We start from the raw sequence: 17,095 nt of genomic DNA on the forward strand, positions 1-17,095 counted from the left end.
CCTGCTGACAACTGCAAAAATAATGTCTACAGGTAAAGCGTCCATGTTGAAGCCCACACATTGATGATGGAAGAACAAAAAGACAGAAGATCTTAGATCTGTGATATCCTGGAGCTTAGATCTGTGATATCCTGGACCTGCAAACTAGCCCTGGTCTAGTTAATTCTTTATTTCATTTATGTAAGACAGAAGAAAAAAAAACACTTCTCTCTGTTTAAGTCACTGTTATTTTCCATTTTCTGTCACCAGCAGCCAAATCAATATGTACTAACTGATATATAGGTTCACCACCTAACAAAGACTCAAAGCTCAGTGCCACTGGCTTCCAAGTATGGGAGGCAGCACAGTAATGTTAAAAGCACAGACAGCCTGGGTTTGAACAGAAACTCTACCACTGAATAGTGAGATAAGTGAGTAAATGAATAAATTGGGCCAATTATTTAACCTCTGTGGGAAAAAATTTAATATTTACTGATTATTTAGTGGTTCTCACTTCTTTTTTGTACTGAAAAGCTTTATAGTGTTTATATTATATTTACATTCAGATGCATCTCTCACTAAGCTTACTTCTAATTTTTGTTGCTCCTGTTGTAAAACAGGTACCTCTTTTTCAATTTTAACCCTTTAAACTAGACACTATTAACCTGTTTTTTTTTTTATAGTCTTTATTGAATTTGTTAGAATATTGCTTCTGTTTTACGTTTTGGTTTTTTGGCTGCAAGGCATGTGGGATCTTAGCTCCCCAACCAGGGATCGAACCCGCGCCCACTGCATTGGAAGGTGAAGTCTTAACCACTGGACCACCAGGGAAGTCCCTTATTAATCTGTTTTGATTAGTCCCTTTTTGTTGTTTGGTAAAGCCGTATCAAATACAACAATATTCTCACTTCTTTTAATACTCTTGATTATTTCAGTTTGTTTAATTAGCAAAAATGTCTAGAATAATATAATAATGTGACAACTACCATCTTTTATTTCTGATTTTAAAGGGAATACCTCTAGTGCTCCTTAATTATGTTTAACACTGACTGGTGGTATGAAGCATGAATGAATCATTTAATACAATATTAAAGTTCCCTTTTAATTTCATTTTCAAATGTTTTTATTAGGAATCATGTTAATTTTTTTAATTCTCTTTTTGTTATACATTAAAATAGATGATTGTAATGATAAATATCAGGCACCGTTCTAAGGGTTCTATATATATTCATTCACTTATTCAATCATCCACACAACTCGAGTTAGGTGTTTTATTAGCCCTATTTTACAGAGGAGGAAAGAAAGACACAGAGAGGTTGAGTAATGCCCAAAGTCACACAGCTTGAAAGTGAAAGAGATCCATCTGTCTTCAAAGTCCATTTCCTTAATCACTATTTTATATTGCCTCCCTATATCTGTATTTTGTCTCTTTTTATTGCCTGGATTACAATCATAGTGGTCCAGTCAACAGCAGAAGCTGATAGATGACTTACATGGCTACTGATGTTCAAGTGATATCAGATTAGACTAAGGTGGTAGTAATGGAGACAGAAATGGAGAGATCTGGTATAAACTTTGAAGACAGAGCTAGTAAGACTAGTTAATGAATTAGAGATTGGATATAGGGTAAGAAGGAAAGAAAGGAATCAATAATGGTGACGAGGTTTTGTGGCTTACCCATAGCAAATATAGAACTTTGTTTCCTGTGTGTTTTATACTAACTTTATTTATGCACCTTGTTTTTCCTTTTTTCATTCATTCTTCCTAACTTATGCTTTCTTATAGCATTTCACTTCATTAAATCCTTTTTGGAACAAGGTAAAACACAAAAAAGTAAGTGTACTCACCAGTATTTAAGACATTTTATATTCAATACTGTTCTGTTTGGGTTTTTTCCTATGTCTGTCCTAGATTTTTGAATTAAGATCATAACTGCCTTGTAACAGAGGACTGCTGTTTGTACTCCCATCACTTGTTTCTAATGACAGGCACAGTTTATGATCAATATGGAAACTGGAAAAGAATAGAAACGTATAGGGCAGAAATAAGCATTATCCTCACTCCCATAATACAGAAGCAAGCAATGGGAGGGCTTTTTTCTGTACAGACACAATATTTAAAGTTTTGAAATTATACTGTCTATACAGTTTTATGTCCTTTCCTATTGCTATTGAAAACTCTTATTAAACATGTCTAATGACTACATAATGCTTTTATATGACTACATAACAATTTACTGGTCCTTCTCCAGTAGATATTTATTTACATTATTTCTAATTATTCTAATATTTTAAATATGTCAGTTATTTTCAAACTTTTTTAGACATGGAAACTGTCAAGAGAAAGTTCTGAGCAAGACCAACATGAAACAGAGCTGACCTTGTTGAGTGTAGGGGAGGGACCCAACCCACCACAACTGCCTCCCAACAGCATTCCACAGAACACATTCTGAAAACCACTACTATATGCAGTACGGTGATAAACATCTATGTACATAAAGTTTTTTCCAAATTTCCTGAGTCTAGAATCCTAGAAGTGATATTACTAAGTTTAAAGGAAATGAACATTTTTAAGGCTCCTGATATTTAGTAATATAGTCTCAATAACTGACAGAGCTATTGGCTCAACTCCTAGAATACCTACCTCTTCATAGCCCTTCACAAAGTTTGACAATTATAATTTAATAGGGTATAATTCAAGATAGGCATAAAAAGACATAAAAATGAGAGAGATTCAAAAGGCCAGGAACTTACCATCTCTCCCATGTCATCTTCAGAAGCAATTAAACACTAATGCTTTTCAGAGACATCAACCTTCACATATCATAAAAGAAACATTTTTCAAAAAATCAAAATCAAAATAAGTATTACTTCTAAGCTATCTGGGAGAAAGAATATTCTTATATGTTTTATATGAAAACTTCAAAGTGGCTTCATTAGCACAGAGAAACAGGGCAGCAATTCCATATCCTTGTTTTTAGGAAACATTATTCTGTAAGCAATAGCCCATGTCCTTAAGCATCCATGAGGCATGATACAGATAATAACCTATGAAGGTACCCTTAGTTAACCTATGACCCCAACTGTGACTATTTAAGTGAGCAGTCACAAGTGGTTTGGGAAGAGGTGCATCAAAATAACCTATGAAGCCTTTTGTTACAACACAAGATTGCAGGAGTTGAGGCAGGTTCACCCTAGTCCTACTTAATTGATCTCTGGATTACAGAACCTACAAATACATGTTTTTTAATTGTACCAAAGATGATTCTCACGTTCAGATGAAGAATCACTAGGTTATTAAAAATATTTGTCCATTAATTTCAATAATACTTGCTGAAATATCTGGCCACTCAAGTATGTAAATTTGGCTGCTTTCCTACCAAGTAGAATGTCTCTCTAAAACGTCGCAGTGCTTTGCAAGTTTCTGAGCAGCAAATAAAAATCAGATTCTATTCAGGAATCCCCATGAGTCAAACTCACTTGCTGTGGTAGTTTATTTTCCCTCATCTAGGGAATGAGTACCATTACTTGCAATATGACTTGTGTTATCAATAGTTTAATCTTGCAGCAGTGAGGAAAAGGGACTGAAGATCCTAGAGGCAAAGAGATAAGCTAAGTGACTACAGCAAAAGTTCAAGTGGGAAGGCAAATGCCTGAGTTTTATCTTAAATGCTGAATTTAGAATATTGTGGGGGCTTAAATATGGACATGTTTCATGGTGGTTAGAAAGCTGAATCTGAAGTTCAAATGAAATGAGGTAATACCTCCAGTTGCTCTGAGTGAATAGGAGTCATGAGTACAGGAAGATGTAAGAAACTCCACCCAGGCCAAATATGAAATGTTAAGGTACACAGGACATACCCTCAGGGAATGCTTATGGTTGGAGAAATGTAAGGAAATATGAAGTAGTAAAAGAGGCTCTAGCGGAAATGTAAGCACCACCAGAGCATGGATTTGTCTGCATTATTTTCTGCTGTATCCCTAACACCTGCAAAGTACCTGACTCATAAGATGTGCTCAGTAAATATCTGTTGAAAAAACAGTCCAAGAGATAGGCAGCAAGCCAATAGTATAGAGAAATGGCAAGGGAAGAGTTTCAAGGAAGAACAATTCAACATTGTCCAATAATGCAGAGGTAGGTACAAAATGAGAACTGAGAAAGGGTCTTTGGATATATGGATTTTGTCACTGGGGATCTCTATGAAATGGTAAGAGCAGAAGCTGACAACAAAGATCTAAGGAGAAACTGGTGTAGTGACGAAAGAGAGGTGGCAAATATAAATACTGCTTTCGAGACATTAGCTGATAAAGAAAAAGAGGAAATTGGACAGTAGGGTGGAGGGGAAACTGACTTAAAGGAAGATTTCAGTATGTTTGCAAGCTTAGAGCCAAGAGCAAGTAGAAAGAAACAGGCTAAAACAAAAGGAAACAAAAAATACAAAAGGTTGATGGTGATGAAGCCAAGTATGAGAGAAAAAAGGAAAGGAAATCAAGGGCACCTACAGAATGGTTAAGCCTTAATAAGTAGACGGGACAATTCTGACATATCCCAAATTGTAAAAATATAACTAGCATTCTGATATATAAAACAATCTCTTATAATTTTGCTTAGCATTACCTCAAACTGATTTCCTGAAGGAACTAAATTAAGTTTCTGAATCAACAAGCAAAGAATTACTCGGCCCTAAGTCCAACCAACCACAAAAACAAAACTTTCAAAGGCCAGAAACATTTGAAACTCAGCGTTGAAACACAGGCCCAACACTGCAATGCAAATAAAATGAATCATGCTACTTTGTCTATTTTCCACAATAACATTCATATTCAAGACAGTAATCAACAGATTTCCTTTGCCTATGATCCCTAATTCTACTACTGTTTGATCTAGAAGGCTGCCAATATCCCACTTATCAAATAAAGTAGAAAAGTTTGTTCTCACTCAGAACTTAAAAAACAGACTGACATTGCCACTCATCTAGTATCAAACCACAAAGTCTGAAAATCGAAGGCCTTCATTCAAGGCCAATATAATTTACCTGAATCTAGGAAGGCTACTGCAAAGCCACATTCACAATGTTTCCAAATTTCCAAGCTATCTGCTTCATCCATCACCTCTGCCCTAGTCTTGAAAATGCTGGTTGTGATATATGTTGGAAAGAAAAATAGACGGAGAAATGGAAAGGAAATAAGGAATCTCCCACTCTTGTTTTATCTCCAATCTAAAGTTTCAGAGTTAATCCATTAACAATGGTAATAAGTATTGCATTATCAATTAGTGCATACTTTAAAACTGAAGCTGTTACTGGCACAAATCACCAACAGACTTGTTATGACCTGCATGTTGTTTAGCATTTTCTGTTTACTATGTTTACAAGAGGAAAGGCACACCATAAAAAGACTTAATGTTTTACTTCCAAAAAGAACCAGCACATAATCTTATAAAAAAACAGAAAGCTGTCATTCAGTCTCCTGATACACTTTAATTACAGCTATGGTAAGATTTCAAATGGACCTCTGAGCCCCACACCCACGCATGTTTTTCCTTCTCTGCATAGCTGCACTTTGGGTTTACTCACCTATCAGCTCCAAGTCAAAGGTCCAATCTTCATTAACCCTCTATTCTAGAGAAGTTGATTTTCCCATCTTCCCAAATCTAATCTTGTACACTGTGCCTTTGTTCCGGCCATTCACTCTTCCTAGATACCTCCACTCACCTCACCCATCAAAATGTTACCCTCTACAAGGCTCATTCAAATTCCACCTCCTCCACAAAGTACAGGCATCCCCTCTTATGCCTGGTTTTTGCTTTCTGCAGTTTCAGTTACCCTTGGTATGAAAATATTAAATCAAAAGTTCCAGAAACAAATAATTCGTAAGTTTTAAATTGTGTGCCTTTCTGAGTAACGTGACAGAATCTCAAGCTAACCTGTTCCTTCCCGCCCAACAAGTAAAGCATCCCTTTGTATAGTGTATCCTGCCCAGCAGTCACTTAGTAGTCATCTGTCAAGATATCACAGTGTTTGTGTTCAAGTAATTCTTATTTTACTTAATAACGGCCCCAAAGCACAAGAGTGATGCTGGCAATTTGAAAATGCCAAAAAGAAGCTATAAAGTGCTTCCTTTAAGTGAAAAGTTGAAAAGTTCTCAACTTGATATGGAAAGGAAAAAAATGGTATGCAGAGGTTGCTAGGATCTACAGTAAGCACAAATCTCCTATCTGTGAAATCATGAAGAAGCAAAAGAAATTCATGCTAGTTTTGCTGTCACACCTCAAACTGCAAAAGTTATGACCACAGTGCATGATAAATGCTTAATTAAGATCGAAAAGGCATTATACCTGTCCAATAATATATTTTGAGAGAGAGGGAAAGACCGCATTCACATTCAGGCATACCTTGTTTTACTGCTCTTTACTGCGTTTTTTACAAATTGAAGGTTTGTGGCAACACTGCTTGGAGCAAGTCTATTGGCACAGTTTTTCCAATGCATTTGCTCACTTCATGTCTCTGTGTCACATTCTGGTAAATCTCACAATATTTCAAACCCTCCACCAGCAAAATGATTACAACTCGCTGAAGGCTCAGATGATGGTTAACATTTTTTAGCAATAACATATTTTTAAATTAAGGTATGTACATTGTTTTCTTTTAGATATAATGCTATATTGCACACTTAATAGAGTATAGAATAGTGTAAACATAACTTTTATATGCACTGGGAAGCCAAAAAATTCATGTGACTTGCTTTATTTCAGCATTTGCTTCATTGTGGTGGTCTAGAACCCAACCAGCAATACCTCCAAGGTATGCCAGTAACTTTTACTACAGTACATCATTATAATTGTTCTATTATAAGTTACTATTGTTAATCTCTTACTGTGCCTAATTTATAAATTAAACTTTATCACAGGTATATATGTATAGAAAAACATAGTGTATATGTAAAGGTTGGTACCATCCAGTTTCAGGCATCTACTGGGGTATTGAAACATATCCCCCTGGATAAGGGGGGATTAATGTATTTCTTCTCTGGATCTGATCTCATCAGCCTCATCTTTCCACTTCCCCCTAGTAAGAAAAAACAGCCATGCACTAATCACATGACATTTCACCACACTATCATGTACTTGCACACATTTAGGTCCTCACTATAGCAACTTTTTTTCTCCTCACAACACCCTTCATACTTCTATTCTCTCTTCCCTGGTACCTTGCCAGCATTGCAAACCTGCATTCATCAGCTCAGACAAAAGACCACAGATTGGGTGGCTTAAAGATTAAAAATTTCTTTTCTCACAGTTTTGGAGGCTAGAAATCCATGACCAAGTGCCAGCAAATTTGGTTTCTGTTGCAGACTTTCTTCCTGGCTTATAAACAGCCAGCTTCTTGCTGTTATGTGCAGACCTAGCTCTCTAGTATCTCTCTTCTTATAAGGAGGCTAATCCTATTTGGATCAGGACCCACCCTTATGACCTAACTTAACCTTGATTATTTCCAAAGAGGCTCATCTCCAAATACAGTCACATTGAAGGTTAGGACTTCAACATATGAATTTGGGGGGCAAACAAACATTCATAACAAACAAACATAAGTCATTCTCACATATATTAGTTCAACCTAAATATTACCTACTCTATGAACTACCCAAAATAATTAAACACATCTTTTCCTTGTCCATCACACACTGTGGCCTAGATGTGTGGTTGCTGTTGTTTCTGATTACCCATGTATGCTTGAAAAGAAAATGTTGGATGAAGGTTCTATATATGTTCAATAGATAAAACTTGTGCATTTGTATTGCTAAAATCTATACTCTTACTAATTGCCATCTTAACAATTCCTGAATTGTTTCTGAACAATCTTCCATTATCACTGTAGGTCTGTCCATTTCTCCTTATAATTCTGTCAATTTTTGCTTTGATTATATTGTGTTAAAATGCACACAGGTTAAGGACTATCAAATTTCCCTGGAGAATAAATTGTTTCTTTTACCATTAGCTAATGACACTCATTTTATCTTTACATTAATTTTATAATACTAATCAGTTATCTTTCAGTTAGTATTTTCCTGCTATAGTCTCCTTTATTCCTTTTTCTTTCAACCTTTCTATGTCATTACATTTTAGATGTATCATTCATAAGCAGAATATGCCTGAATTTTTTAATCCAATCTGAGAAGTTTTGTCTTTTAAGTGGCAAGTTTAGCCATTTACATCTATTGTGAATAATGATATACAGCTGACCTTTGAACAACATGACTTTGAACTGCAGAGGTCCACTTACAAGCAGATTTTTTTTTAGTAGTAAATACTACAGTACTACATGATCCACAGTTGGTTGAATCTGAGGATGTGGAGCCTCAGATGTGGAGGAACCGTATAAATGGAGGGCTGACTGTAAATTATACTCGGATTTTTGACTGCTCAGAGAGTCGGTGCCCCTAATTCCTGCAATGTTCAAGGGTCAACTGTATTTGTATTCATGCTTACCATCTTATTTTGTGATCTCTATTTACCAAGATTTTCATCTACTTCTTTTTTCCCCTTTCCTGTCTTTTTTTGGAATGACTGCGCTTTCTTCAATGGCATATCAAGAGCATTTCGGTGGTAGTATTACAGACCAATAAGGGGGTACATTTTCTTTACAGAATTAAAAAATAAAATAAAATCAACTAAACATTTTTTTATTAATAAAATAAATTTTTTTTAATTTTTATTATCACCAGGTGCTGGCAATTCTAAAACTGTCAGTTTAGAAATTTGGTTTTTTGTTTTTTGCTATGATTAATGCTGAGTTTTGATAACACATATGTAAGCTTCAAATTAGCATATTTTTATTACTTATCTTTTAATAAACATTGCATTCTACATGAAGTTAGTTTGGTGCACTTCCAGTTATACTATCTGTACCACATACATGCACAAATGTACTCAGCTACACACATGTTCAGATTTTTTTTTTTTTTTGCGGTACGCGGGCCTCTCACTGTCATGGCCTCTCCCATTGTGGAGCACAGGCTCCGGACGTGCCGGCTCAGCGGCCGTGGCTCACGGGCCCAGCCGCTCCGCGGCATGTGGGATCTTCCCGGACCAGGGCACGAACCCATGTCCCCTGCATTGGCAGGCGGACTCTCAACCACTGCGCCACCAGGGAAGCCCCCAGATAATATTTTTAATGGTTCAGAATCATTCAAGCTTACTTCAAGGGTGGTTTCATATCTCCAATCCCTGGTGTACTTCATGTTCTTGCATTTAAACAGTAGGTTCAAAATAAACAATGATTATAAAGTCAAAGAAACAAAAAGAGTCTTCCATTCTGCTATACTTTCAATGCCAGGAGGAAAAGACAAAAGACGGTAGACTAGGTCGGCAGAAAAATTCCAAATGGGAATGTTTAAACACCTCAGTTGCTTTCATCAAAAACATTCTAAAGCAATGGATCATTTAATGACAACATATGCCATTATTTAGCCATTTTCTCTGATTTTTACAGAAGAAACTTTAGAAGTTTTTACCAAATATATTAGAAAATGATGGATTTTCTGGAAGAAGAGATTTTAGTGAAAGTGTTTTAAGAACAGAGATATTTAAAAGCCACTAGGACTGACATCAAAAGAAAAATGATATGGTCAACACTGCAGTTTCAGAAATTTATTGTAAAACAAAATTTTTAATGAAACTGCCTGATTTATCCTTAAGTTCCTCTTTTCCTAATTTTACATACACACACATACACATGTGTGCATGAAAAGCTTTCTTTAATAAACTATGAATAGACATAGAGTGACCAATTTGGTATACTGTGTAGTAAACACAAATAAGCAAAGAATGCCCATTTTGATGAAGTCACTGACAGATCTGCAAAGGCTGTCAGTTTCTCTTCTGACCATTATTATTTGTTTCAACTCATAATTATTACTGAATATAATCTGTCACATAGAGAAAGGTGGTATTAAAAAATGATCCATTCTAGGTATCAAAAATACAAAGTACATCAATGGTTTTCTTTATGTGTTTTTCCTTTTACTATTTTGGAGGTTACACAATTTCTATTTTTTGGGCATTTACTCTTAAAATTGTAACTTGCAACTTGACTTAAGCTAATCTAAAATTAACTAACATCTCTAGCCTCCGCCCAAATAATATGACTTCAAAATGACTGAACTGATTCCACTCTCCTATCTTCCACATTATTGTTCAAAATAATATTAGATCCACTTTATTTTTAAATCTTCCCAGATTCATCATGAACATCTCACTCAATGCTACATAAACTTAACAAAATGTTTATTAACTTTTTAACACATTGCTTCCTACTGTCCATTTATTATTTTTGAGTTCTACTTCTTTATTCCTGAAATACATTCTTTAGAGTTTTTTCAACAAGGGGCTGTCAGTAGTAAACTCAGATTTTTTTTTTAATTTGATCTCATTCATGAATAACTGTCTAGCAGGGAACTGATCTCTACACTACTCTAAAAGACACTACTCCACTGAATTCTTAAATTACTACTGAAATACTTACTTCCTCCTCTTCTGAATCATCATCTTCATCATCATCATCTTCTTCCACATCTTCACCAAGAGGTGGAGGTAAAGGACCAAGGATATCTTCCTCCATATGATTAACTGGTTCTTCCGCCATTTTAAGGGGTAAAGGGGGGCCAATTAACTCATCATCAGACGATTCAGAACTCGCTTCACTTTCACTGCTGCTTGTATCCCTGAAAATACAGAAACAGAAACTCATTGCCTTTGCTGAAACAAAGAACGTACTCTGGAGATAATACTGATTTCTCAGGAAACCCTGACTCTCCTTTTAACAACTGAGTTTTTTTTAATGCTTTTAAATTTGTAATTCAAACATTGAATGTGTGACTCAAATATTATTTCACCTAAAGAAAGTAAAAAACTTCTTTTATCTATCTTACCTAAATATAAAGTCAGAGACAAAAGCTCAGAGCAATTACATGTTAGAGGCCCATTAGATAATCCTCATTCATAAAGAGCCAGCAGAACAAATGGAATGTGGAAGAAAAACTACTAGATACTACACCATAAGAAAGAAAACTACTGAGATAACCAATGTTTCTATTCACTATATGTGAATACGATCACTGTTTGCCACAGGAGTAAATAAAGTCAGTCATGTAAGAAAGTTTATATTACTGTCAAAATGTTTCAATATATTTTCTGAAATACAAATTATTTCTCAGTGCTAATCCGAGTTTGCTGAGTTGCTAAAATGTTAAACGTATTGATAGCTTTCCTGGATTGTAAAGATACCTTACCCTAGGGAGTATCATATTGATTCTCAACTGTTTTTCTACCCAACACACCTGAGGACTATTACACACTCTCATTAAAGTCTATATCAAACACCTCTATACATTCCGAAGCCACCACCATCCACCATCCCTCTACCTCCCACCCCATCCCAAAAGGTCGAGAATTGCATTCCTATCAATTAATCGATCAAATATTTTCTAGGATTCAAAGTGTCACTGCCTTCTAATGAAGCATCTCTAGAATATAAGCTCAATGAAAGCAGAAATTTGTCTGTTGTGTTCATTGCTGTGGCTCTAGCACCTACATGATGCCTGACATAGGCGGTCAATATCTACTGAAGAAAAAAAATGGGATTCTTCTTTTTATTTTCATCTAGGTTCAATTTTAAAAGGAATACATACTCACATACATGTTATCCTTATACAAAGACAGGAGCTAGCAAACCTCCATAAAGAGAATTTCTCTTTTTTTCAACAGTTAAGCTCAAGGTGCTCCAGCCCCACAGGCCTTCTTCATAACTGAACACCTGAAGCTTGGTTCAGCCTGAGAACCTTTGCACTTGCAGTTCCCTCTGCTAAAACACTTGTTACATGGCCTCTTTCTCATCATTCAGTTCTCCTCAAATGTCACCTCCTCAAAGAGGCCTTCAGATACACACCCCTTTCTAAACTTTCAAACACACCCCCATCAGTCACCATTACCTTTGATGACCTTTATTATGTACATTGCTAAATTACACTGTTTGATTAGTTATTTAGTTGTTTGTAATCTGTTATCCATCCCCTCAAATGTCCCCACAGCAATATGAGCTGAGATCTCATCTGACTTGCTAAATGCTGTATCCCCAATTTCTAAAGCAGTGCCTAACCCACAGAAGATGTTCAATAAATACTTGAATGACTGAATAAATTTGTATTAAACTATTCATGCTCCCAAATTTTCTCTCTTGTGATCAGATCACAAATTTCTGACTGTACTGGTTACAAGTCACAGACTTCCTTAATGCAAAACTAAAGCCACAGAGAGCTCTAAATTGAAATGTTAACCCTTAGCACCCATGCTTTAACCCAGTTAACTAGTTCAAAAATAATCATTGAACTGAGAACTAAACAGATCCATATAGATTTCATGGCTGATTATGCAGGCCTAATATCCACATGAAACTTGATAGAATGTATCAGCTTCTAATTCTGCTTCTGGCTTTTTGCTGCTAATGTGCACAAGCCAAAAAAAATGAACCATTTTTAACATATTTTCAATATCCTGAAAAACAAAGTCCATGAAATTATGTCCAAAAATGTCCCTGACTGAAAACAATACATTCCATGTTTAAAATATGCCTTGATTCAATGTGGTACCCAAATATGAACCAGAGCCTGAGAAACAATATGTATTCAATGAGAAAACAGTTGAGTCAATCCTAACGTTTTCCTCAGCTGACATTTTTTTCCACCTGACTTTTTAAGTGAGATTTTAGCTAGGCATTAAATAAGATGTACGGTTGTACAATTTCATTAAATTCATAGGCAAAATTCATTGTTTCTGGTACTACTTTCTTAAAATGAAGTGCAAATGTCTAAATGATTCCTACCTTACAAATCTGGAGTATATCAGTATTTCTCTACTATCCTACAGCTATTTTTCATAGGATAAATGACGTATTTCTTCTCAGTACTTGATTTCTGAATGATAACTTACACCCATATAATATTTCTTTAAGCCAATAAAAAGGGTAGTTTTAGATTACTGTCTTTCTCTAAACCAAATTTTAACAACATTGTAGACATTTTTTAAATTATCTGTATGCATTGTGGAACAGACTCTCAACATGCTACAAAGGAGAAAATCTAACATGAAACATAGTTAAAATATATAGGACCAAATGAAATACAGCCAAGAGAGCAGAAGACCAATTCCAGAACTGAATTCAAATTATCATAATAAGTAATTTATATATAATAACTGTGCATTTAAAAAAAAACAGTGAAGAAAATGATCACCATATAATGAATGCTGAACATTCATAAAATAAAATAGAAAACTACTCTGGAATCACACCTTACGTTACACATTAGAATCACCAAGATGTGACTTCCCTGGTGGTGTAGTAGTTAAGAATCTGCCTGCCAATGCAGGGGACACAGGTTTGAGCCCTGATCCGGGAAGATCCCACATGCCGCGGAGCAACTAAGCCCGTGCTCCACAACTACTGAGCCTGCGCTCTAGAGCCCGCAAGCCACAACTACTGAAGCCCACGCGCCACAACTACTGCAGCCCACCCGCCTAGAGCCCATGCTCCACAACTAGAAGCCACCGCAATGAGAAGCCCATGCACAGCAATGAAGAGCAGCCCCCGCTTGCCGCAACTAGAGAAAGCCCGTGCGCAGCAAGACCCAATGCAACCAAAAATTAATAAAATACATAAATTTATTAAAAAAAAAAAGAATCACCAAGATGGGTCAAAAATAAAACAAAAACAAAAAAAGTTGGACCCCTAACTCACATCATATACATAATGAACTCAAAATGAATCAATAAGGGCTTCCCTGGTGGCACAGTGGTTGAGAGTCCACCTGCCGATGCAGGGGACACAGGTTTGTGCCCCGGTCTGGGAAGATCCCACATGCCGCAGAGCAGCTGGGCCCGTGAGCCATGGCTGCTGAGCCTGTGCGTCCAGAGCCTGTGCTCCGCAGTGGGAGAGGCCACAACAGTGAGAGGTCCACGTACCACAAAAAAACAAACAAAAAAAAAAAACAAAAAATAGAACTAGCATATGACCCAGCAATCCCACTACTGGGCATATACCCTGAGAAAACCGTAATTCAAAAAGAGCCAAAGCTATGTTTTTTTAGAAGAAAGCAGGAGAAATCTTCATGACCTATAATTTGGCAATGGCTTCTTAGATATGACATGAAAAACATGATCAACAAAAAGAAAAAATAGGTAAGCTGGACTTCACCAAAATTAAAAGCTTTCATGCATCAAAGGATATTAAGAAAGTAAAAAAACAATCTAAAGAATGAATAAAATATTTGCAAATCACATATCTGATGAGTTAATAACCAGAATGTATAAGGAATTCCTACAACTTAACAACAGAAATACAAACAACACAATTTTAAAATGGGCAAAGGACTTGAATATGCATTTCTCAAAAGAAGATATACAAATGATCAATAAGCATATCAAAAAATGCTCAACATCATTAGACATTAGGGAAATGAAAATAAAAACTGCAAGGAAGGACTTCCTTGGTGGTCCAGTGGTTAAGAATCTGTCTTCCAATGCAGGGGACGTGGGTTCAATCCCTGGTCGGGGAACTAGGATCCCACATGCAGCGGGACAACTAAGCCCACGCATCACACCTAGAGAGCCCACGTGCCCCAACTACAGAGCCCATGTGCTCTGGAGCCCACATGGCACAACTAGAGAGAAGCCCGCATGCTGCAACGAAAGGTCTCGCAAGCAGCAACCAAGACCTGACACAGCCAAAAATAAATAATTTAAAAAAAAAAAAAAACTACAAGGAGATACCACTTCCCACCTACCGGGATGACTATAATAAAAACGAAACAAAAAATGGAAAGTAACAAGTGATGGCAAGAACGTGGAGAAATTGAAACCCTCACACATTGCTGGTGGGAATGTAAAATGGTGCAGCCACAGTGGAAAACAGCTTGGCAGTTTTTCAAAAAGTTAAACATAAAATTACCATATGACCCAGAAATTTCACTCGTAGGCATATACCCAAAAGAATTAAAATCAAAGACTCAAACAGATACTTGTATGCCAGTGTTCACTGCACTCACAATACCCAAAAGATGGAAACCCAAGTGTTCATCAATGAAAGATGGGGAATTACTGCTTAATGGCTAAAGTTTCTGTTTGGAGTGATAAAATTTTTGGAAATAGATAGTGATGATGGCTGTACGACATTATAAACATTACTAATGCCTCTAAACTGTAGACTTTAAATCGTTTAAAATGGAAATTCTTATGTTAAAAAAATTTTTACCCCAATTCAAAAAATCAAGACACCATAGTAAAAGAAAACATTTAGAAATACAGAGGTAAACTGAAGAAAAAAACTGCTAAAAAAAATTTAATCATTTCCTCTGGGAAGCAAGAATCATGAGCAGGGAAAAATGAGACTTTATAATGTTTGACTTTGTAATGTGTATACCCTACTTCGATAAAAATTTAAAAGATCAGTGGTTGCTAAGGGTTTGTGGGGAGGGAGGGATGAAGAGGTGGAACACAGAGGACGGTGAAGGCAGTGAAACTACTCTGATTGATACCATAGTGGTGGATAAACGTCATTACAAATTTGTGCAAATTGACAGAAGGTACAACATCAAAGAGTGAACCCTCATGTAAACTCTGGATTCTGAGTGATGAAGATGTGTCAGTGTAGGTTCACCAACTGTAACAAATATACCACTCTGGTGGGGGCTGTTGATAATGGAGGAGGCTATGCATGTACTGGGCCAGGTGATACATGGAAAACTCTCTGTACCTTCAGCTCAATTTTGTTGTGAACCTAAAACTGCTCTAAAAAAAACTCTACTAAATTTTTTTTAATTAAAAATAAAGGGGGCTGGGGAAATTGATTATTCATATGGAGCAAAAAAATAAAAATGAGTAACATGTTTACATTATCCACAAAAAATTAATCCTATGTTGCTTTAAGACCTAAATATGGAAAACAAAACTTAAAAACTTTAGATAAAAATATAGAAAGTTATCTTTATGACCTCAAAGTAAGCACTCATTTCTTAAACAAAAGGCACACATCACAAAAGAAAAGGTTAAAATGAGAATATATTAACATTTGAAACTTATTTTTTAAAAAAATACCATTGAAAAACAAAAAAATAGTAATAGTAAACCACCAATTAAGGGGAGAACACAAGGAACCTGACAGAAAATCTTGCAGAAGACATAGTTCTTACTGTATCTTCAGAAGAAAAAATATGACCAATAAACTTTTGAAATGATGATGTACAACCACACTGGTAATCATCAAAATGCAAATGAACACTATAAGGATACCACCTCACAACAATCAGACTGGTAAAAATAAAAATGTCTAACAATAACAAGTGTTGATGAGGATGTGGAGCAACGGGAACTCTTACACTCTGCTGGGGGGAAAGTAAGTGGGTACAAACTCTTTAGAAAACAACTGAGCCAAATCTAAAGATAAACGTGTACTTACTCAAAGACCTAGCAAGTCAACTACTAGGTATATACTTTAAAGAAACTTTTGTACAGTAAAACAGAGGATAGCTATAAGGAGATCTCTAAAAGCATATTTTATAATAGTATAGAAAAACAGCAACCTAAATTGACTAGACAATGGATAAACTGTAGTATATTTCTAAGTGGAAAACTTAGAATGAAATGAAATGAACTATAGATTCACTTGTCAACATGAATGTGAAAAACCTTGTTGAATAAAAAAAGCAAATTGAAAAAATACATTCATTACAGCATTAATGACATCTATATAAAATAAGAAATCATACAAAACAACATGTATTTGGGAATACACTCACATATAATAAAATGATTAAAAAGAGGATGGAAAGATAAATACACGGAAGGTTTCCCTTGTGGAGCAAAGGAGTAGGATTTCAAAGCACTGATAAAGCTCTACAAGTGTCTCACATGCTGGGTGTTTGTTTCATTGTTCTCTTTACTTTAAATGAAGGATATCTAAAGTTTTATATGTATGACAAACTTCATAACAAAAATTTTTTGTCGGGCTTCCCTGGTGGCGCAGTGGTTGAGAGTCCGCCTGCCAATGCAGGGGACACGGGTTCGTGTC

The 17,095-nt window shown here is 35.9% G+C and overlaps 1 protein-coding gene across 1 annotated transcript in view; it reads right to left on the reverse strand.

The window, feature by feature from the left end:
* The window catches only part of LOC103082541 (WD repeat-containing protein 70), a gene marked incomplete at its 3' end in the record, with an annotated part of 119,583 nt that overhangs the window by 88,029 nt on the left and 14,459 nt on the right, over positions 1-17,095 (reverse strand). Inside the window, exons 5-6 of the mRNA XM_007447918.1 lie at positions 10,502-10,700; positions 7,040-7,045 (exon numbers count right to left, since the gene is read on the reverse strand). Of these exons, the coding sequence (XP_007447980.1) occupies positions 7,040-7,045; positions 10,502-10,700 (205 nt within the window). The remainder of the gene's footprint in view (positions 1-7,039; positions 7,046-10,501; positions 10,701-17,095) is intronic.

The sequence above is a fragment of the Lipotes vexillifer genome, unplaced genomic scaffold (genome assembly GCF_000442215.2).
Source record: "Lipotes vexillifer unplaced genomic scaffold, Lipotes_vexillifer_v1.1 scaffold1706, whole genome shotgun sequence".
Classification (NCBI taxonomy): Eukaryota; Metazoa; Chordata; class Mammalia; order Artiodactyla; family Lipotidae; genus Lipotes; species Lipotes vexillifer.